At 42.5% G+C, this 23,727-nt stretch overlaps 1 protein-coding gene across 5 annotated transcripts in view; it reads left to right on the forward strand.

Annotated features, from left to right (window-relative positions):
* The window catches only part of TERB1 (telomere repeat binding bouquet formation protein 1), a 107,552-nt gene that overhangs the window by 65,188 nt on the left and 18,637 nt on the right, over positions 1-23,727 (forward strand). For all 5 annotated transcript variants that reach the window (XR_015061593.1, XR_015061591.1, XR_015061592.1 and 2 more), the window contains exons 8-13: positions 9,956-10,078; positions 10,279-10,431; positions 11,503-11,634; positions 12,761-12,889; positions 14,908-15,143; positions 21,024-21,145. Coding sequence is in view for 2 of the 5 variants with exons in the window: in XM_085894873.1 (XP_085750999.1) it covers positions 9,956-10,078; positions 10,279-10,431; positions 11,503-11,634; positions 12,761-12,889; positions 14,908-15,143; positions 21,024-21,145 (895 nt within the window). In the remaining 3 variants the exon portion in view is untranslated. The remainder of the gene's footprint in view (positions 1-9,955; positions 10,079-10,278; positions 10,432-11,502; positions 11,635-12,760; positions 12,890-14,907; positions 15,144-21,023; positions 21,146-23,727) is intronic.

Below are 23,727 nucleotides of genomic sequence, written 5' to 3' on the forward strand. Positions count from 1 at the left end.
GTGCAATCCCACTTTAACCTTAAACCGGTCCGTCATTCCTACCGCACACCTCACCGCTGTCACACTGTCCTCATACATATCCTGCACGATCCTCACATACTTCTCCAACACTCCCGACTTCCTCATACAATACCACAACTCCTCTCTTGGCACCCTATCATAAGCTTTCTCTAAATCCACAAACACACAATGTAACTCTTTCTGGCCTTCCCTATACTTCTCCATCAACATTCTCAAAGCAAACATCGCATCAGTGGTGCTCTTTCCTGGCATAAACCCATATTGCTGCTCACAGATCATCACCTCTCCTCTCAACCGAGCTTCCACTACTCTTTCCCACAACTTCATGGTGTGGCTTAACAACTTTATCCCTCTGTAATTTCCACAGCTCTGCACATCACCCTTATTCTTGAAAATCGGGACCAGTACACTTAATCTCCACTCCTCCGGCATCCTCTCACTTTCCAAGACTTTATTAAACAATCTGGTTAACAACCCCACTGCCATCTCTCCTAAGCACTTCCATGCCTCCACTGGTATACCATCTGGGCCAACTGCCTTTCCACTTTTCATCTTCTTCATAGCAGTCCTCACTTCATCCTTACTGATCCACCCCACTTCCAGATTCACTATCTCCACCTCTTCCAACCTTCTCTCTCTCTCATTTTCTTCATTCATCAGCTCCTCAAAGTACTCCATCCACCTTCTCAACACACTCTCCTCGCTCGTCAGCACATTCCCATTTGCGTCCTTTATCACCCTAACCTGCAGCACATCCTTCCCAGCTCGGTCCCTCTGTCTTGCCAATCGGTATAAATCCTTTTCCCCTTCTTTTGTATCCAACTTCTCATACAGCTCGTCATATGCCTTTTCCTTGGCCTTAGCCACCTCTCTTTTTGCTTTTCGACGCCACTCCTTATACTCCTGCCGACTTTCTTCATCTCTCTGACTATCCCACTTCTTTTTCGCCAACCCCTTCTTCCTTATACTTTCCTGTACTTCCTCATTCCACCACCAAGTCTCCTTATCTTCCTTCCTCTGTCCAGATGTCACACCAAGTACCTTCCTCGCTATCTCCCTCACAACTTCTGCTGTCGTTGCCCAATCACCCCACCCATCTTTACCACCATCCAACGCTTGTCTCACCTCCTCCCTAAATTTCACGCAACAGTCTTCCTCCTTCAGCTTCCACCATCTGGTCCTTGGTTCAGCCCTCACTCTCTTCCTCAACCTCACCTCTAAAGTCATCCTACAGACCACCAATCGATGCTGTCGAGCTACACTCTCCCCTGCCACAACCTTACAGTCATTAATCTCTTTCAGGTTGCATCTCCTACTTAAGATGTAATCCACCTGTGTGAACTTTCCTCCACTCTTGTATGTCACCCTGTGTTCCTCCTTTTCTTGAAATACGTGTTTACCACTGCCATTTCCATTCTTTTTGCAAACTCTACCACCATTTGCCCTTCCACATTTCTCTTGTTGAGACCGTACCTCCCCATCACCTCCTCATCCTCTTTATTCCCTTCCCCAACATATCCATTGAAATCTGCTCCAATCACCACTCTTTCATCCTTGGATACACTCTCCACCACTTCATCTAACTCACTCCAGAAATCTTCTTTATATTCCATCTCACACCCCATATGTGGGGCATATGCACTGATGACATTCATCATCACCCCTTCAATTTCCAACTTCACACTCATCACTTGGTCAGACACCCTCCTCACCTCCAATACCCTCTTGACATGATCTTCCTTCAGGATTATCCCGACACCATTTCTCCTCCCATCCACACCATGGTAGAACAGTTTGAAACCACCTCCAATGCTCCTCGCCTTACTCCCCATCCACTTGGTCTCTTGTACACACAGTATGTCCACCTTTCTTCTCTCCATCATATCAGCCAACTCTCGCCCTTTGCCAGTCATCGTCCCAACATTCAGAGTTCCAACTCTCACCTCCACACTTCTACCCTTCCCCCTCTCCCACTGCCTCCGGACTCGCCTTCCCCGTCTCCTTCTCCTCCTTCGCCCAGCAGTAGCACAATTTCCACTGGTACCCTGCTGACCACCGGTACCGGTGGCGGTCGTTGGTAACCCGGGCCTCGACCGATCCGGTATGGAAATTCGTTTTGTTGTCCGCATAATGATTTGGCATAGGTTTTTACGCCGGATGCCCTTCCTGACGCAACCCTGGTCGCCTCTTACGACACACAGGGATAAACAGTATTACATTATACAGTACCTTTAATGAAGGGAAGGCAGTTGTTGTTGAACGTTTTAATCGTACCTTAAAAGAGAGACTATATAAAAAAATTCACAAAACTCGGTTCACAACAATGGTCATCTTTTATTCAGGATATTGTGGATAAGTATAATGACACGGTTCACACATCAACAAATATGAAACCATCAGAAACATTTACAAAATTAAAATATGAAAAAGAGATTAATGTCAGAAAACCTAAGTTCAAAGTTGGTGATATCGTAAGAATATATAGGTGGAAATCTCATTTTGAAAAGGGTTATACTAAACGATGGACGAACGAACTTTTTTAAATTGTTGATGTAATAGATACGGTTCCTTGGACTTATAAGATATATGATTTGGAAGGGGAAGAGATTTTAGGTTCATTTTATTCACAGGAATTACAAAAGACAAAGATAAATTGAAATTTTTTTGACTCCGCCCCTTTTTGACTCCGCCCACACAAAACCCACCCACATAAACCCCACCCCACACAAGCTCCACACAAACCCCACCCCACACAAACCCCACACCAACCCCACCACACACAAACCCCACCGAGCCCCCACCCACATAGACCCCACCCCCACAACCTCCACACACTCCAACCCCACACAAGCTCCACCCATATTCATCATATTCACATGAATTAGTGATTAGTTAATTAGTTCCCCACACACAACATGTTTATTTAATTAAAAAATTATCCACCCATCCACACAAGCTCCACCCATCCACCCATCCACCCATCTCTCCACCCATCCATTTATCCACACAAACCTCATCCACATAAGCCTCATCTACATTCACCCCTCCCACACAAGGTCCACCCACATAAACCCTGCCCACACAAACCCCACTGAAGCCCACCCACATAAATCCTGCCCACATAAACCCTGCCCACATAAACCCCTCCCACACAAGGTCCACCCACATAAACCCTGCCCACACAAACCCCACCGAAGCCCACCCACATAAACCCCACCGAAGCCCCGCCCTCCCACAAGCCCCGCCCACACAAGCCCCACCCACACAAGCCCCACCCACATAAACCCCACCCACACAAGCCCCGCCCACATAAACCCCACCCACACAAGCCCCGCCCACACAAGCCCCACCGAAGCCCCGCCCACATCAACCCCACCCACACAAGCCCCACCCCCTCATCCCCCTGTGCGCCCCCACCTTTGACCCACCACCTCCCTCATCCCACCCCCACCCTTCCCCACACACACATGGGGAGGGGAGGGGTAGGATGAGGGGGTGATGGGTCATTGGGGGGGCGCACCTACCCCCCCCGCCCCTCCCTCCCTCTCCTTCATGTCTTGATTCTTTTTTTGAAATTCAAAATCAAAGTAATTGTAAACAAAACAAATATAATTAATAAAAATTTAAAATATTAAATATTCATTTGTGAGAACGTATAATCTTTCCCAGCAATCTTCTTCAAATGTCTTGTGATTTCGAAACTCAGACACCATATTCTGTTTTGAAACAAAAAGTGGATAATAATTAGGTTTTATAAAGATAATTACATGGTAATATGAGTAAGCCTGGTGTTGGTTCTAAGTTCAAGCCTCGTTGACCACTGAATTAACACACCAGGACGCCGACTCAGCCTGTCATCCTTCCAAGGCCAATAAAATGAATTCCAGTGTACTGGCAAAACCGCGTCCAAACTAATGATGCAACCAACATAAGGCGACATTCCAAAGAGAGAGTGATATTAATAAAAGAATAAATAAACAAATAACTAAATAATAATTCAGAAACATTTACCTCCAGAAAATCATGTGTTGTACCAGATTGCTTCAACAGCTTATGTTGTGTGATCGAGCTGAAAAAAAAAAAATAATGAGTCAAGGGTATAGATGGAGAGATAGACAGACAGAGAGAGGTAGGTAGAAAGACAGACAGAGAGAGATAGAGAGAGACAAACAGACAGGGAAAGAGACACACACACACACACACACACACACACACACACACACACACACACACACACACACACACACACACACACACACACACACACACACGTGTCTCACCATTGGTTTAATTCATTCGAGATCAGAGGCCCGTGATAAGACTTCGTACCAGTCATTCTAAATGTTTTTCAATTCTCTTCTAAAATCATTGACCTCTTCAATAAGAGCATTCATTTGATGCACCTCATCGTGATATGTAAACTCCACTTCTTCCAAGGACCTGCCAGGAAAAAATATATATTTTCGCATTATCATGATTTAATTTATAATCAATTGCTTCATCGTTCAAAGAGGAAACCATACACAAACTTACCAACTTTGTAGTGAGCTGTTATCTTCATCGGAAGAGAGCGAGTCCATGTCTCAGTTTTTTTTACCATTGGTACAAGATGGCAAAAAGATCAGAGGCCGTGATAAGACGTCGTGTCAGTCATTAAAAATGTTTTTCAATTCTCTTCTAAGATGATTGACCTCTTCAATAAGAGCATTAATTTCATGCACCTCGTCGTGATATGTAAACTGCTCTTCTTCCAAGAGCCTGCCAAGAAAAAAAATATATCAGAATTATCACGATTTAATTAATAATCAATTGCTTCATCGTTCAAAGAGGAACCCATACACAAGCTTACCAACTTTGTGTTGAGCTGTTTTGTTCGCGGAAGAAAGATCGCTCATGTCTCAGTTGTAAAAATGAAAATCCCGTCTGGCAGAAACTTTGTCTGGCGAATCGCTTATAAGGCAACGATGAGGAGATTGCTTAATCATTGGGTGTGGTCACAGGAAATGACGCTTCGGGCGAGACAGCTTGGAAAATAACTGGGCGATATATTCTCAAATTGTATGAATCATTTTTAAAACATACTTAAAATGCCCTAAAATGATTTTGATTAAACTTATGTTTAAAAGCCTGTTTGTGTTCTGAGATAAAATAGAAACACGAGGCCTTGTCTCACAGAATAGTTCCTATTTTTTCACAGCATGACTGTCCAAAAACACTTCCTCATTTTCACAGCACGACCGTGTCAAAAAAACACTTCCTCATTTTCATGGCACGAACTGAAAACATTTGAAACAAAACTTTTTTTATGGCGTGGTTTATGCACAAAAATGATTTGCAACTCGGGCGGTGGCCAGATGACATCATTAAGAGAAGTTTATCATTTCGTAATGGCACAAAAGGGGTATCTTAAAAAATATAAAGATTCAAATGTTTTGTTTTTCAATATTTTAGATGGGGATTATTGTGCAAAGAAAATTAAACTATTGAAGGAATTTGAGAATGAACAAATGTTTATAGGTTCAAAGAGTGAGCTAAACAATATGCATCGGTTATTTGATAAAGAGTGTCCCGAGGCTTAGACCTTTCAGATATTTCTTTAGAATCACCTTTAACAAATCACATTACCACTTTACTACTTGAACAAATCTTTATCTTATTGCATGGGTTATTTGAATAGAGAGCCCCTAGGTTAAAAGGGGAGACAAATAAATATACCTTGGGCTAAAAAGGGGATTTATTTTTTAGGGAAAAAAAAAGAAAAATTTCATCGCTGAAAATCCCCCATTCATTTACATGGGGAAAAGTGAGCCAGAATCAGTATTCTTACCCTATTCATGGTTATCTTTCAGAAACCAGATTAACTAGATGGAGGACCCTAAGTCACGTGGTTGAGTTAATGGCATTCACAGTCGGTTAGCGACCCGCCGCGTCATGGAATTATCTGTGTGCGATGGCCTGCAATTCCAGGGAGTCTGGTGGGAACCCGAGATAGCTTCCCCCCTGGTGGTCTAATAAACCTGACCCCTGATCCGCAACAATACACACACATATATATATATATATATATATATATATATATATATATATATATATATATATATATATATATATATATATATATATATATATATATATATATATATTGTTGTAGAATTCCCACCCGTTAGCGTGCGAACGACCACGTCTAACCAATAGCGGTTGCTTCGCCCACCGAACGGACAATCCAGTCGTGACTTTCTGGAACAACGCCAGAAACCAGTCACGGGTGGGTTTTTAATCCCACCACGGCCCAGTCCGTATTCTACCCGTGCGAAATAGGGTCAATCGCCGAATATCAAGATACCTAAGTACCCGCGCGGGTAACCGACCGAGGGACCGTACCTCGGCGAAGGCCTGCTTGGACACGAACCGCTTAAGCGGTCTCCGTTCTGGGATAACCGAGCGGGTATTATCGCCGGACCCGATTCTATTTATCGGCTATTTAAAAACCAACTATATTCCGAGTGCAAGATGGGGCAGTTCAATGAGGGAATGTACGCAACGAACAGGTTTACATTCACACAAGGACATTTATTATGATAAAGCACGTATGCAATTAAACAAGGCAAAACACGTTTGCAATTATACAAGCAGCAAAAGCACGACAAAATAACTACAACCGTTTACTTATTATGTACAGTCACTTGCACTTAACAGCAGTTCCTACTTCTTAGACTGGCCCACAGACACACATACGCACACACACACACACCCAAGAAATGGTGGCAGAGGCCTTTAATAACGAGCTTCAGTTCGGAGGACAGGTGAGCTGAAACCCAGAGCCTATCTCGAACCTCTCCACCTCGTGTAGCCTTCAAGTTGTTCGGACCCGGGCTCCAGTGAGAGCGAGCTGGATCCAAATCGCCGTGAGCTGCGATCTTTCCCGAGCTCCCGCGAATCCTCCCGTGCTTCTCAACACGTGCTGGTCAGACAAGGTGCCGATCCTTCCCGTCGATGCGTCGCTTCCCCGAGGATCCACCTCCCACGCTTCTCAACACATGCTGGTCAGATGAGGCGCCGATCCTTCCCGTCGATGCGTCGCTTCCCCGAGGAACCACCTCCCGCGCTTCTCAACACATGCTGGTGAGATGAGGTGCCGATCCTTCCCGTCGATGCGTCGCAAGAGCGAGCTGGATCCAATCGCCGAGCCACGATCCTTCCCGAGCTCCCGCGAATCCTCCCGTGCTTCTCAACACGTGCTGGTCAGACGAGGCGCCGATCCTTCGCGTCGATGCGTTGCTTCCCCGAGGAACTACCTCCCGCGCTTCTCAACACATGCTGGTCAGATGAGGCGCCGATCCTTCCCGTCGATGCGTCGCTTCCCTGAGGAACCTCCTCCCGCGCTTCTCAACACGTGCTGGTGAGACGAGGTGCCGATCCTTCCCGTCGATGCATCGCTTCCCCTAGGAACCACCTCCAAGAAGAGGCCGATGAATCGCACCAAGCCGGGAACCAAAATGGAGAACGAAGAGCTCCACAAACCAAGAAGAAGAAGCCACCACTCGCAGCTCGAGCCGAGCGACTGGCTTAACTCCCTTCCAAACAGGGCAGCTTGAAGCAAAAAGCTCTCCCGAGCCAAGCAGAACCCAATGGTCTGCTGAACGACTCCCCTCAACTCCCTTCTCCAACTCTGCCCTTCCAACTCTGCCTCTGAACAAAAGAGAAAGATCTCCTCTTATCCTTCTCCACCCCCCACCTCCTCCACGTCTGGCGTGACTCATGACTCATGCCCTTGTGCTCCATCCCCCGCCCAGCCACGGGTGGGAGGGAGTTGTTGACATCATGAGTCACGGGACGGCAGGGTTTCCTCTTGCTCTTCGCAGAAGAGGGAGAGGGATGTCTCCATTGTTCATTCCCTAACTATTAAATCGATCCGCAGCGCATATAATCGATTTCTGAACATTTAAACAATGGAAGGCAAGCTCTCTAGGGAACAAGCACTTATCGACATAGCTCACTAAAGGAACCTGTATGTTGTGTGCAATCGAATTCCCAAATTCGTAACAATATATATATATATATATATATATATATATATATATTTTTTTTTTTTTTTTTTGTTGAAGGCTCTTCTGGCTAAACGGTTGCATCGGCTCACCTGTTAGTCATGAAATTAGCAGAGATGCAGCCCCCTACTTCTCAGAAGGATTGTACTGCAGCCAATACCAGGAAGAGTTTAATTCTCACTTTTACAGACTAGTCCACCCCAAAGAGGGACCATCGATGAACATGTGTTTCTGGCTTATTGGCCCTCAGTGTGGAGTACAATCCATTGGAACATGCATTTTGAGCTGATGTGATGCGTTTCTGAGAGAATGGCATGATTGATCAGAACCTGCTGTACTTGTCGGCAGTCTGTGTACCTTCGATTTTATTTTATTTTATTTTCTCTAAGAACGAGGCTCGTGGAAGAGCATAATTGAACTGTTTAGTGGGGTAGCGAGGCAACAAATGGGCACAACTAGCAAGGGAATGAATGAACTGGAAATGAAGAGAGCAGAGGAAACACAGTGACCCACAATTAAGAGGGTTGAGTTAGGTAAGATTACTGGGGGTAGAAAAGATTGCAGTAAGGAAAGATCAACAGTCAGGCACTTAGCTGAGATATTTGGCATCAGCACTCGGCCATTGCACTCCATCCATTGCACTCTATTGAGCATGAGAAAGATTTCAGCATGATGGGTGTTCAAAATTCTGACTGTTTAGGAGATGGCTCTACTTGAGATTTCCTCAAAACTTCTTGAGTAGTTTCAAGCAAACCAAGACAACTTCTTGAGCAGTATTGTGACTCGGGAGAAATCATAGGCTCACTGTTTTGACTCCAAGACCAAACAGTAGAGTAGGCATTGAAAGCATCTACCTTCTCCACCTTCCAGGAAGTTGAAGAAGTCACCAGCTGAAATGGTCTTGGCCACTGTTTTCTGGGATCGTTTTGGGGTGATCATGACTGACTATCTTCAAAAGGTGAGACCATTAATGGGGTTTACTCGGATGATTAATTTCAACAGTTGCGAGAAGCCATCAAGAACAAGTGCGAGCCACTTCACTTTAATAGCGTTCAATGAGCATGCAGCAATGGGCGAGAGATTCTGGATTATACGAGTCCGAAGTTAATTTGATGAGTGTTGCTTCTCCAGAAAAATGCTTCACCTCACACAGCCGAGATTGCAGTAACAACTGGAGCCAAATGTGGCTTTGAACTGCTTTCCAATGCGGCCTGTTTACCAGACTTGGCTCCCTCAGATATCTACCTATTATCCAAGAATGAGTTTTGTGAAAAGAGTTTTGATGACGACGATGATGATGATTTTGAGGTGCTGTAGCTGTCTAAGAGTCTTTGGACACGTAAGACAAGGACATCTACAGAACAGGCACATAACAGCCAAGATGAAGCAGTGGTGGAACAAAAAAAAAATGCATTGAACTGAAGGCAGACCATGTGTTGAAAAATAAATAAATAATCATAAGCCCACGATGTTTTCTATGTCAAGCTAGAAAATTGTTGAATGCCTCTCATTGACAGCAACATTTTTTTTTCTATCTTGACATGGTGTGGACAGAAGGAGGGTAATATGAGGTTTACATGATTGTGCCAACGAAAAGTGTTATTCACCATGCTACGAGACATTTCTGCATAGCATCCTGTTCATCTCAGAAGATAAAGGCCATTTGAAACTGCTTGTTCGATTTATAGCAGGCCATGAATAAGATTACCGACTATCTTTAAGTAATATACACAATAGAAAGACATCAACAGCTGATAAATTCTTCTTATTAAGGTCAATGATTTATTTTCAAGAGTTAATTTGGATGAAAATTAAACAACGGTACTTCATGGTTTTGGTGATTTTGATGAACAGACAATGTTTCTTTTATTTCCATGATGTGAGCTCAGAGATAAACCAACGGGCTTGTGCCTCTGCCCTTCCTGCCACTGTGGACCTACTACACTCTACCATGGTTTCTGGAGTTCTTCGTACTCTGTGTACATTCCTGTGTGCCATCATTTCCAACAACAGTAAGGTCCAAATTTCTACTATATCTCTCAAAGGAAATGCAAACTGCAGTATTACACTAACCATAACAGTCACTTGCACATTAAAGAAAAATTTTGATCCAATTGAATCTCCAATTTCATTAGCTGGCTGATGAAAGACATTTTTAATTGCTTTTTCATTTGCTATGAAGTGTATGTTCTCTTCTCTGTATACCATCCAGAGCAATGTCAGACAACTTTAGTACAAGCAGGGGGGCTTGAGGCACTGGCGCAATTGCTGGTGCAGCTGAGCGACGTGGCACAAAGTGATGGCAAGGCAGCACAGCTAGCCATTTATGTTGCTCAGACACTTGATAATTGCATCTCTTTGAATGGTTAGTACCATACACGGACGGTAAATCCTACCATGTATATGCTTCCCTACAGGTCACACCAAATTAAAAGTCCTTCATGGAAGTTGTAAAATTTGATCATGTTGAGGTGTTTGATTTAAAATCAGTTAGCTTTGTCTTCCAGGTCCTTCAGCATGATTGAAAATTATAGTGACGGCATGTTGCATACTCCAAATCGATGGGAGTGATGGTTATATTTTTGTCCATCCTGTTCTCCCAACTGTCTTAGCATCCCATCCACCCATGCAGCGGAAGACTGGGGTGTGTGTGGTGTGGTGTGTGGTGCGGTGCACGCATGCTTCCACGGCATAGCATTTTTACCATTTGAGCTTTTGTCATAAAATTTTCAACAAACTCTTATTATGAGAATATGAAGAATACTACATAATAATTGGGTCAAAATGTCAAAGGGAAAAGTCACATTGAGGAGAAATAGGCCATATTAGCCCGTCCGTCACTACGCAGCACCAAACGGCCAGCTTTTCTAATCGCTTCCTTGTTTGTTTATTTTTTTTTACCATTGAGCTTCAATGTGTTTATCCAAGCCATAACGTTTTTACCATCTTTTTTTTAATTTTTATTTTCTTTTTTTTTTATCCCAACAAATCTTTTTTTATGAGAATATGAAGAACTCTAATTAATAAAACTAGCAAGCTGCCTGTGCCCACATGGGATACTACACAGGGTAGGGATGGAGTGGCAAAAATGCAAATGTTGTCTTCTGCTATTGATCCGGCAAACTGGAAGCAACAATTCGCATTTACTGCCACACCTGATGCAATTGAAATGGTCAAATGGCAGCGAGATGCTCCATTTGAAACTGCTTATTCGATATATGTAGCTTTTTGATGCCTAGGGTCCATAATAAAAATTTGTATGATGTCAAAGCCAGTGACCAATTGCAAATTAATAGTAGGATTACTTCTTTTTTTTTTAGCTGCTGTTTGCGTCAAGTTTAGTTTGAGTACACAGCGGACGTGGACGGGCTTTTCATTTTGAGATGCTTTCTCCTTTTTTATTCTAATGATCTCTGCTTTTTCTCCAACCCAAAAGCAAGCCTTGCAAAGCAGCTCAGTCGATATGGAGTGGTCCCTAATCTGCTGAACCTGTTGAGAGTCTGCAATCCTGACCCCGCCAACAAACTTTCCCTCCTGCTTACCATTGGTCATTGTACTGAAAGTTGTGGTGAGCGCCTATGCCTTGCTGTAACCTTTTCTTCACATTGTTTTTCTCTGCTTTCTTTTTAAGTTCACTAGTGAAGAGCCCGTCTTTACGGGCAGGTTGATTTCCCTCGAATTACGAGGGGGTGACTTCTAATACTCAACCCCACCAAGAGCGGTGCTACACAAAACACATTTACATAGAGAGAATTTTGGTGCTCTTCTCACCCTCAACCACCACATTTTTTACTTCCTAAAATCCAACCGTACAAACCCCGAGTACAACCACCAGTTTTCAACTCATTCCGTCCAGAGATTCAGGAGTGCATAGAAGTCAAACAAACAGACACAGACACTTTTCGAATTATATATACAGTAGTATGATTGCCAAGTATTGCAATCAACCTTGATACAACTTGCTTTCCTTTAATCATTTATATGGAAAATCTGTAAAGGTTTAGGTGATTTGGTCATGAAAAGACATTGTATATACACAGATTATGGTATTCGTGACACTGAAGTGACAGGCCAAATACCACCTTCTTGTGTCTGGGTTTGTTCCTGTTTGTCTTTTTGTACTCAGCATTTTGGGGTAGTGTGAGTTTAAATTAAATATAGATTTTGATTCGCCTATCCTGCTCACAAATCATTTTGTGAATTTTATTGTCTGCAGTGTATTTTCAAATATCTGATACTATCACGAGGTGTTCTCATGGAGCAAATCCACAGTATAATACTTTGGTATCATACCTGATAAAGCTTTTATAAAATATTTAAGCCTTTCATGAAAAATTCCATGTGAAACAAGGTTTTGCAGTCATGGGTGGGAGTGTAAGGGGTGCGAGTGGTTAGGTGGGTAGGGTCACCCCCATTTTAAATAATTCTTTGAAGTTGCAAAATGTAAACGCACATTAAAAACACAATATAATTTTCAAGAACTTTTTTTTTCATGAAAACGTATTTTTCGACAAATTCGTTCCCATTTTTATTTCCTGCTTTGACATAAGAACATCACTTTTTTGATCTACTGTTCAACGGTATGGAAGATCCTTTCATGTATAATGTAGTTTGTAATGGCACTGGCAAAATGATTTGAGTGCTGTGCTTATTGAGCTCACAAACATGATTGGCGAACGATTGTGTGTCTGCAGAACAGAGCCAGCGACAATTGCTGGAAGCAGGTGGCATTGGGGTGTTGTTGACCTTAATGGCAGAGGCTGAGGGGGATCATGATGTGAGCCATGCCACACTCTTTGCTATCCATAGCAGTGCTCGCCTTGGTCAGTAACAAGTTGATATTGCTCATTATCCCCACACTTTTTTAAGAAAACTGAGGATATTGTAATCGTCTCCTTACGTCTGTCCTTCCATTATGCTATTTCTGAAACGGTTGTGCATAAATTCGCCAAATTTGGTAGTTATGATCACCATCTGGCAAGAAGGTCAAAAGATCAAACACCGAAAAATACAATTGCGGTATTTTTCTTAATGAAACTTTGTACCTGCAATCAATATTGAGGAATGTCTGAAATATGTAATAAGGTTTTTGGATTTTAATGTTGGTTCTCATGCCTTGGGGTGAGAACTTAAGGTCACACGGATCTATCTACACTTCTGAGGTAAATGTGTCCAAAAGGGGAAAAAAAATTTAAACTCAAAATTTGATATTGATCATTCCTGGTGGAACCTTTTGCCATCTTTCATCTTTGCTTTAGTTTGGAAGCATGTGGATTTGCGATGGTGCGCCATCGACCTCGCTCTAGTTGGCCCGCATGTGCGAAGCTAAAAGCAGGGTTAAGCAATAGGTCGCGTACGTATTGTCGTGTCCATTGGGTCTCTCCCTACCTGGATGGATGGCCAAACAGTTCTCCCTTGGAGGCTTACAATCTCTCAGATATTATTGCACGCGTGGGAAAGAAACAGCTAGGCGCTTCACCAGGATGGTAGCACAGGACAGGGGTTTTACTCTCGAAGCCACAATAGATACACGGACACCAGCAAATTCAATAATAATGATTTAATAAACAGAAAATCAACAATTGTAATGGAAATAAATCAAGACGTGAGGTTACCTAAATCTAATTTTGAGGGGCCTCCACACAGACTCAAATACAAACCAATTATATAACAGCGCGATGTCGCCATGCTGTAACATGAAAAAGAGCAACGAGAGATTGCAGACCCTCACCAGGACTTATTTTGAGTGGTGTATTTTTTAAAGGTTTGAGGGTAAATCTAATATGGCTGCCAAACCATGTGTCCGATCAAGTTGAAATTTAAAACATGTATTCACCATCTCTACTAGATCATAAATGTGAAGATTCACATCGATTGATTAAGCAGTTCCAGAAAAAACATTATTTAATATTTTTCTTCAGTCCAATATGCCGACCAAACCATGTGACGTATCAATTATATATTCCTTAACACACTTGTACAACGATGGCTTGGGGAACACTTGTGTGAAGTTTCCCCTCGATTTGTCCAGCCGTTCCGGAGAAGAAGATTTTTATAGGTTTTAGGGTAAATCCAATATGGCTGCAAAACCATGTGACCAATGACATCATATGTATGAACTTTTTCTTCCTCGTGGACAGGCGGTCATATGTGTAATGTTTCGCCTCGATCTGTTCAGCCACTTCAGAGAAGATTTTTGAAGGTTTTTTTTTAACAATATGGCTGCTGAATCACGTGACTGATGTCATTAAAAAAATTTTCTGTGAAGCATTTTATCCCTAGATGACCCTCAAAATTTTTCAAACTGATTGTTTGTGGCATTCTGCATAAGCAATTATGTCGCCACAATGAGGGAACCTATGACAATATAAAAAAATCACTTATTCCTCATGAGGAGTACTTGCCCTGTACCAAGTTTCAATTTTTTCCTTGGTGTGGTTTTAGAGATACAGAGGTCCAAAGTTTTTCCGTTTCACCAATATAGCTGCCACACCACGTGACCTATGATGTCATAATCATCACTAAAACATTCTAATTGAGTAGTCGCACCATTGGTGAAAATTTAGTCTCAATCCGACAAGCAGTTGCAGAGAAAAACACAAAAGTTCTGTGCTGACAAACAAACAGACAAACACGGACCCAAATGCAATAGAGGCCTCTCCTTTTGTGTGGGTAACAAGGGGACAGATTAAAACAAAGAGAAATAATCAAACGTCAATTTCTGTAACGACATGTGGAGAGGCAAGCAGAGCGAGCCGAACCACGCTAGTATTCACAATTCACAAATGCTTTATATGAATGTAGAAGAAAAAAAATACATCTTGATTGATTCTGTTTACAGCAAGTACGTTTCTGGAGATCGGCCCTGGAGTGAACACGCATAAGCATCTGCAGGAAGACAAGCTGCAAAAGAAACATCAGCCGCAATTTAATCAGCAACAGACAAAAGGAAGAATGCATCTGGATTGCAACACAGAGGCTAACACTCGTAATATTGAAAGAAAGGCATGCTTGAAGTCCTGGGAGTGTGAATCACAGAAGATAAAGATGGACGTCAACTGTTGTGCACGGAGGCAGGTGCTGTAAAAATTGTGATGAACACTAAGTTTGGGTGTTGGTGCTGTCCATAGTCTTTGTTCATGAGATGTCATTATCCATAAAGATCAGCTACAATAAGCTTATGTGAGAAGAAATCATGTTAAGTTTAAGGTTGTTGATAATGGCCTCTTTTTGTTCGACTCTGCATTCATATATATATATATATATATATATATATATATATATATATATATATATATATATATATATATATATATTTCATTGCTCATGAAAGTGATAAGTTGGTGTAGTTAGAAACACAAAATAAGGGATTACAGTTCAGAAAGTCAGTCTTACTAGATATGAAAGATGCATCTGATCTGTAAAACTACACTAATATTAAACGTCCACAACCATCCTTCTTGACCATGTTGTGGAATCTTGGCCGAACCCTTCTTTTCGTTTTTTTTCTTCCTCCCTCACTTTTCCACCTTTATTTATTTCTAAATTTGTTTCCTTCACAACCGCCTGAGCGATTTGTTACGAAACTTTCAACATCGGAGCGCCAACCCATGGAGAATTTCTGAACAAAATTACATGATGATCTGATGGGAAGTGCGGCCAGCATTCCAAAAAGTATTTTCAATAGGCATGGGTTGCTGGGTGTTTCACGTATAAGGAATAAATTGCCTCAAGGTCCCTTCGCTCAGCGTCGGCCAATTTTCCAACTCAATATTTTGTCAAAAAGATAGCTTTCTTCAGGTGGTACACAGAATTTGCTGTAGAATATGTTTAAAAAAGGGTTTGGCAACATTGACCGAGTGCTCAGTCTTAAGATGCAATGCATCATTCACATCACTGCCTGAGGTGTGTGTGTGTGTGTGTGTGTGTGTGTGTGTGTGTGTGTGTGTGTGTGTGTGTGTGTGTGTGTGTGTTCAGCCTCATCATTCAAATAAATACATTGTATCACATTTTCAGTGGTTAGGCTTAGGTCACATTTGCTCTATGGCTAGGATACGGCGGCCGTACGCCCTCTGAATTGACAGAAACGTGTGGCGGCCGCAGAGAAACTGAGGTGTCCTCAGGGAGGCCCTACGCCATTTGGCTATATTTTACAGGCCGTAGGGTCGCCGCGGAATTATAGCGCGGAGTTATAACTTTTTTCCATTTCTACGTTCGCCGTAGCAGTTCAACAAGCCAAGCTATGACGTAGATGTGTTCCACGTTGACCGTACGGAGGGCGTACGGTGGGCTTGCGTTATTCGTGCGGCTGCCGTAAGCTCTTCTCAATAAAAAATGAATTTTCCCAACCCCCCAAAAATTACGGCAGCCGCACTATTTCCACGGTCGCCGTACGGTGGCCTTGCGATCTGTGTGACTACCTGCGGGCAACGCAGGGTCGACACATGGTTCCCCTACGCCCGCCGTGCACCAACGTACGGCCTCCGTGGCAGTCTGCGTCGACCGTGCGTCCACCGTGCGCTACCGCTATAGATCGGAGTATAGCTGTTTGCCTATACAGTGGTGCCCCCAGAATCCGAATTTAATTCGTTCCAGAAGGCTGTTCGGATTGCAAAAAGTTCGGATTCAAAAAATATTTTCCCAATAAGAAATCATGGAGTGAATTAATCCGTTCGTGGACCCCAAGAAACCCCACTTTCAAGACACTTTAAACTGAAATTCCCCATGTTTAAGGTAAAATAAGATGAGTAAATAACCTCGGTGGCGGTGTATTGTATGTAAACTGGTACAATCACCACATCCAAAGGTCCACACAGGCTCGAGCTCCGGCCTGGGTTCCCATCGCTCGCGCACTCTGCGAGAGCGCTGCCCCCAGGGCAGCTCATCAAACATGATGCCCACAGAACCACAATCACTTTCATCAAACGCATCGGGCTGACTTAATCATGGATATTCCAAATTACAACCGGTTTTGCTGTGAAATTAAATCCTTGCCCGACAGTCCGTCACACCATGTGATCGGATTGCTTTTTTTGTTATTAATTAAAACACAAGATGATTAAAAAAACAAACATCACAAATGAAGGTGAAAACACGAGGTAAGGCCGAAGTCACATTTGGCTCGGCGGCCGGAGGGTCTACAAAATGTATGGGCACGAGCAATTATAAAGCGGCCGCAGTATTTCCATGGTCAGACAATGTAGCAGGCACATATGTTTTTATTTTTCGGGTAGCCGCACGGCGTGTTTATAAATTGTGGAGACGGAAAACGTGGGGGTGCCGTACAGTCTTTGATTTGATGTTGCACGGTGACACCTTAGGGCATTCCTGCGGCGGCCATAGAATTTTCAAGGCAGACGCAAGGCGACCGCAAGGTGACCACAGGGGGACCCTAAGCCAAACGTGCGGCCAGACGGACGGTAACGAATGGGGTAATTTTTTTTAATTTTTATTTTATTTTTACCATTTCTTTTTTTTCGGCTTGTCGAATTTCTACGGCGAACGTAGAAATGAAAAAAGTTATAACTCCGCGTTATAATTCCACGGCGACCTTACGGCCTGTAAAATATAGCCAAACGGCGTAGGGCCACCCTGAGGCCACCTCAGTTTCTCTGCGGCCGCCGCACGTTTCTGTCAATTCAGAGGGCGTACGGCCGCCGTATCCTCGCCGTAGAGCAAATGTGACTGAGGCCTAAAGTATCGATCGACACACGAGAGATGCTTTCACGAGGACTTCCACCGACGAACTGAATGAACAAAGCGCGAAGATGCGGCTCAAACAGGTGGGGGAGACACGTGAACAAACATGAACGCTTCGTTGTGTTCGGTTTTTTAAAATGTATTAGGTTTTTAGGGCAAAATTTTCTCGAAAAAATTGTTCGGACTCCAATTTGTTCAAACAATGGGGCGTTCAGATTCTGGGGGAACCACGGTATATTATAGTTATAGTATATTCAGTTATAAATACTGGATTATTTTTATTTCAGTAAAAAAAGAACTGGTATATATACCCACTCGTTACCGTCCGTCTGGCCCGACATTCGCCTTAGGGCCCCCCTGCGGGCACCTTGCGTCTGCCTTGAAAATTCTATGGCTGCCGCAGCGACGCCCTAAGGTCACCGTGCGACATCATATCAAAGACCGTACGGCACCCCCACGTTTTCAGTCTCCACGATTTCTAAATACGCCGTGCGGCTCCCCGAAAAATAAAAACATATGTGACTGCTACATTGTGTGACCGTGGAAATACTGCAGCCGCCGTATAATTGCTAGTGGCCGCAGATTTTGGAGACCCCACGGCCGCCGTGGCAAATGTGACCTAGGCCTTAACAGGGAGCGCAGTGGGAAATCCATGATATGTGGAAAATCCATGAAAATTACAGTTTATGTACTTTATTAACGTCTCGATTCATTGGTAAGACAAATGGATGTTCTAGGTCATGTATTTGTGATGTGCAAGGTTGAGTGTGTGCTGTGTATGTACTCACTGGTAAAGTGAAGAATGAAGTCCAGCTGATGGTCCAGACATTCGGAAAGTCAGGCAATGGGTTACATATTACTGACCTTATTACAACTCGAATTAGAATAATTTACAACATCTATAAAATGTTAATGTAATGCAGTTGGAGTAGCGTTACCATTCAATTAGTGATTACAATTGTGAGGAACATATTTATGAAAAAAAATTGTGCGTGTGCACGTGTTGCATATTAAATCGTTACATATTTTATGTCTCCCAATGTTGATTATATATATAGAAAGTGTCATGAAAAAATGTTTGACATTTTGATCCCGCCCAGGGGGTGCGGCCAAAAATGACGCTGCTCTCCCACCTTCATATGATGTGGTGATCATAACTACCAAGTTTGGTAAATTTCTGCACAACAGTTTAGGAGGAGATAGTGCAACAGGCAGATATATAATATCCCCCCTCCCCCCGTTATTATTAATTTTTTTCAAAAAGCGTGGGGATAATAATGATACTGGTGGCAGACATGAGATCAGAGCCATCTCTCGACATATCTTGAGCATTCGATACAGTCTGATGTTCCACCTTGGTTTCGAAACTCTCTGCTGATGGCATCCAAGGCCAGCTCCCCACATGGCTTTCCTGAAGCATGCCTGAAGAAGTGCCATCTATTGTGCCTAATGAAGCCGGCGAAACGTTGCCCTGAGACCGGGTCTGCTCTCGCTTTTTTGCTCAAATTAGCGGAGTCGATTGAGTTTTTACTTTTGGTTGGAAGCGCCTTTAAAAATGTGGCATCCCAACCGCCCCAATCTTGTACAATATATGTATGTGTATATATATTATTTATATATATATATATTATATATATATATATATATATATATATATATATATATACATACAGTATATACATACTGTATGAAAGAGTAGAAACTCCACACAACAGGAATAAAGTAAATGAGTTACAGACGTAGCTTCTGGATGATCTTTATGGAGACAAACTTCTGGCCAAATAAGCCTTCTTCTTGGTCTTCAAGAACGGCAGTCCTTCCTCAATGGGAGCGGATGTACTAAAAAAAGTGTGTTTGCCTCCCCACGGTGTTTGTCTCCGCACATCTGCGGGTGGTGGTTATCTCCAGATAGTGTTTGCTCTGGGTGCTGTTTTTGTATGACAGGTGGAAAATGTATTTCAGACTTTATTTTTAATAAAATGTCAAGGCTCTTATAAGAGCTAACACACAGAACATATAACAAAGGGAGCAGGAGACAAGAGGGATGGGAGAGGAAAGCACAAAACAGTGGGGAATAGACACATGAGGAGATCTGTGGAAGAGAGAGGGATGGGGGCAGGGTACCCAGGGTAAACAAGATGGACACTACAGGGACTCTCAGAAAGGAAGGCAGGGAATATGAAGGAGGTGTGTTTGGGGTGGATTAACAGGGGTAGAAATGATCATGGTTTGGGATGGATAAGATAAGAGATGGTGGTGAACAGCTATTTTGAAGACTTCGAGGGAAGAGTAGGATTGAAGAATGTGTGGGAATTTGTTCCAAAGGTGAGGGAAAAAGAGGAATGAAAGAATGAAGGTGAGCAGTGATTCTTGATTTTGGCAGGTTAAATAGAAGGAGGTGGCTGGCAGACATTGAGCACCCTGCAGAAACATGGGTAGAACAGATAGCAGACAGTGCCGGTGGGGGTTTGAGGGGGGGTGGGGGTTTGGGGGGGGGCGAGGCCTGAGAGGAGACGGTAGAAGACAGAGAGATCACCGACCTGCCTGCGGTGAGAGAGTGAGAGACCCAAAGACTCAGCCTCATCGTGGGAGATACCAATGATCTGAAATGCCTTGGTTTCCACAGCGTGAAACCGAGAAAGGTAAGAGGCGGGAGCACCAGTCCAGAGGGGAGAGCAGTACTCCATTAGGCTGTGGATGAAAGCTTTGTGCATGATCAGGAGCTCAGGTAGGCCAAGGAAGGACTTTGCACGATGGAGGATGCCCAATTGTCGACTGGCTTTGGAGGCCAGCTTGGGGATGTGGCTTTCACAGGAAAGATCATGGCAGATACTGAAGCTCAAAAGTTTGAATGAAAGGATTTTTTCAAGAGGATTGTTGAGAAAGTTGATTGGGGGTGGGTGGGGGGAGGTCCAGAGGTTCCTTTCTGAGAGACATAGTTGAAGTGAGCTGTTAGGGTTAATTCCTTTTTATCCTTGTATACATGTTGTAATCCAAGGTACCCAAACTTGGGGTCATTTTTGTATGTTTTTTGATAAGGTGAGACATAAAAATATTGAGGTGATTGAACATTATTTGAATCGTTATTAAGTTAATAAAATATTACCAATTGCAAAGATTATTTGACTTATTTAATCATTGTTGAATCCAATAGATAGGTAAAATAAAGAATCATATTTTTGAGTTCTTTATGCATGGTACCTGGAAGTATCACATAATTCACAATATTTTCATTTGCCTTTTGTTTATTTTTTGAAGGCTACCAGTGCTGTTCCTGGATCTGTGGATCTTGCCAAGCCCAAGCCCAAGTTCAAGATTTCAGGAAGGAGAGCTATGTACTTCCCAAAAGCATGCAGCAGTGTTTCAATAAATACCCGTTGGTATGTGACCTCCATTTGTCGTCTTTGTTTTGTGCACGAGTTAATCTAAAGAACCAATTTTAAAAATAAATACCCTTGGTGATCTGAATCAGGAAGATCAAGGCATTTTCGTTTTCCTTATTTTTTTTTAACCTCTGTATGCTTAATAGATATTTCATGTGAAAACCGATATTCTACTTGAGTATTGTTTCCACATTCATCATTAAGAAATGATGAAAGTAGTCATGGGAATGTATTTTTAAAAAATCAATAACTATAGTAAAGACCAACTTGGGATTCACCGAAATGTTTGGAGTCAAGGTATCATTATACTTGTGATCAATTTTAAGTCCTCCACTATGTGGAATAACATTGAAAGAATTGACAAAAAATGAAAGGTTGTGATTCTGATGACTACTTCAAAAATGGAAAGGTGCAATGGAGAAGAGGTTTACATGTCAACGTTGTTGAAATTAAGGTAGTGGCGAAGAACGAAAAAGAAAGGAAAGTGGATGATGGCCTTGCTCAATATATGGAAAAGGAGTGTGAAGGGATTCGATTCAATATCACATTGATTGAAGGGACAAACAAACAGACAGACAAATGGACCCAAATGCAATACCCTCTTCTTTTGCGAGGGTAAAAATTCTAAAAACATGTTTTTACTTTGACATTATGAGGTATGTTGTGTAGATCTGTGACAAAAAAATTAGATTTAATCCATTTTAAATTCAGGCTGTAACAAAAGATAACATGACAAAAGTCGAAGGGTGTGAATACTTTCTGAAGGCACTGTATATACCCCCAGGTTGTTATTTTTGGGAGTGATCATGATAGTGGTCTGTGGCCTTTATACACTGCCCAAATAAAGGGATGAGCAAATCCAATACATATATTAAGCTCAATTTGTGTTTGCTTCTTTGTTTTTAGATGTGAGGATCAATCAATTCAAGAAAAGGATGAAGAACAAAAATAAATTTTCTTGAGCTCAGAATTTAATTTTGGAAATGTTAAAAGTTTCTGTTACCTTGGAGACATGAAAGAGGCATCAGGAGGAGCAAAATTTGCTGTTAAATGGAGAATAAAGTGGCCTGTAATAAGTAGAAACAACAAGGAGGTATCCTGAAGCAAAGAAACATTGCATTATCTGTAAAAGTTTGAGTTTGTAAAGCCTGTATCAGACGTGTATTGATGTATCGAAGCGAAACGTGGGCATTGCGGATTTAATATTTCAAATGAATGGAAAGAACACAGATGAGAATGATACAGCGGATTAATGGATTGTCTCTGAAAGAAAAAAAAAATTCCAAGCTCAGAAATCAGGACGACATTAGAAATCAATGAATATTACAAGTAGTGAAGAAAAACTTAGGAAGAGAACTCTTGGTTGGGATGGTCAAGTGCAATGGAGGTCAGAAGATGAAGCTGTGAAGAAGGGAATAAAGCTCGTCCTGGTAGAAGGAAGACCAGAGTTGGTGTCAAAGCCACCCAATGCTCACCTGTTTATACATTTATCGTTTTTAAAAGACGAGTCTAATAATTAATATTTTTAAAAAAGCATTGCAGTGAAGTAACATTATAAAGCCATATATGTATTTGTATATTGTAATCAGTAACAAAAGAGCGCAAGTTAGCACAATATATGTCCTAACAAGAAGGTACATACAGAATTGTGCTACTACATGGAAAACAGCATCCTGGTTGCCATGGCAACCACTTTAGATGACGAACGTATGTCGCTACACACAGTCTGTACCTATGTACCAAATATGAAACGTGAAAGTTGAAAACTTTGGGAGTTAGAGTGCGGACAGGAACGGATGGAAAACGGCATCCTGGTTGCCATGGCAACCACTTTCGATGACGAACGTATATCATGACACACCGTCTCCACAGTCTGTACCTATGTATCAAACAGAAAACGTGAAAGTTGAAAACTTTGGGAGTTAGAGTGCAGACAGGAACGGATGGAAAACAGCATCCTGGTTGCCATGGTAACCACTTTAGATGACGAAAGTATGTCAGGACACACTGTCTCCACAGTCTGTACCTATGTACCAAATATGAAACGTAAAAGTTGAAAACTTTGGGAGTTAGAGTGCGGACAGGAATGGATGGAAAACAGCATTCTGGTTGCCATGGCAACCACTTTAGATGGCGAATGTATGTCAGGACACACCGTCACCACAGTCTGTACCTATGTATCAAACAGAAAACGTGAAAGTTGAAAACTTTGGGAGTTAGAGTGCGCACAGGAACGGATGGAAAACAGCATCTCGGTTGCCATGGTAACCACTTAAGATGACGAACGTATGTCATGACACACCGTCTCCACAGTCTGTACCTATGTATCAAATATGAAATGTGAAAGTTGAAAACTTTGGGAGTTAGAGTGCGGACAGGAACGGATGGAAAACAGCATCCTCTTAACAAAGTTTATCTTTAACATGGACATGTCTTTCAATCCTGAGAAATCCCTCTCTGTCTCTGTCTCTGTCTCTGTTTCTGTCTCTGTCTCTGTCTCTGTCTCTCTTTCTCTCTCTCTGAGAGAGACTTTTCCATGGGCCCTCCCATCTACTTTCTCAAGTAGGTATGGACCCCCA

The sequence above is a fragment of the Eptatretus burgeri genome, chromosome 9, assembly GCF_056783735.1.
Source record: "Eptatretus burgeri isolate ZD-2024b chromosome 9, Ebu_testis_v1, whole genome shotgun sequence".
In the NCBI taxonomy this organism is placed as follows: domain Eukaryota; kingdom Metazoa; phylum Chordata; class Myxini; order Myxiniformes; family Myxinidae; genus Eptatretus; species Eptatretus burgeri.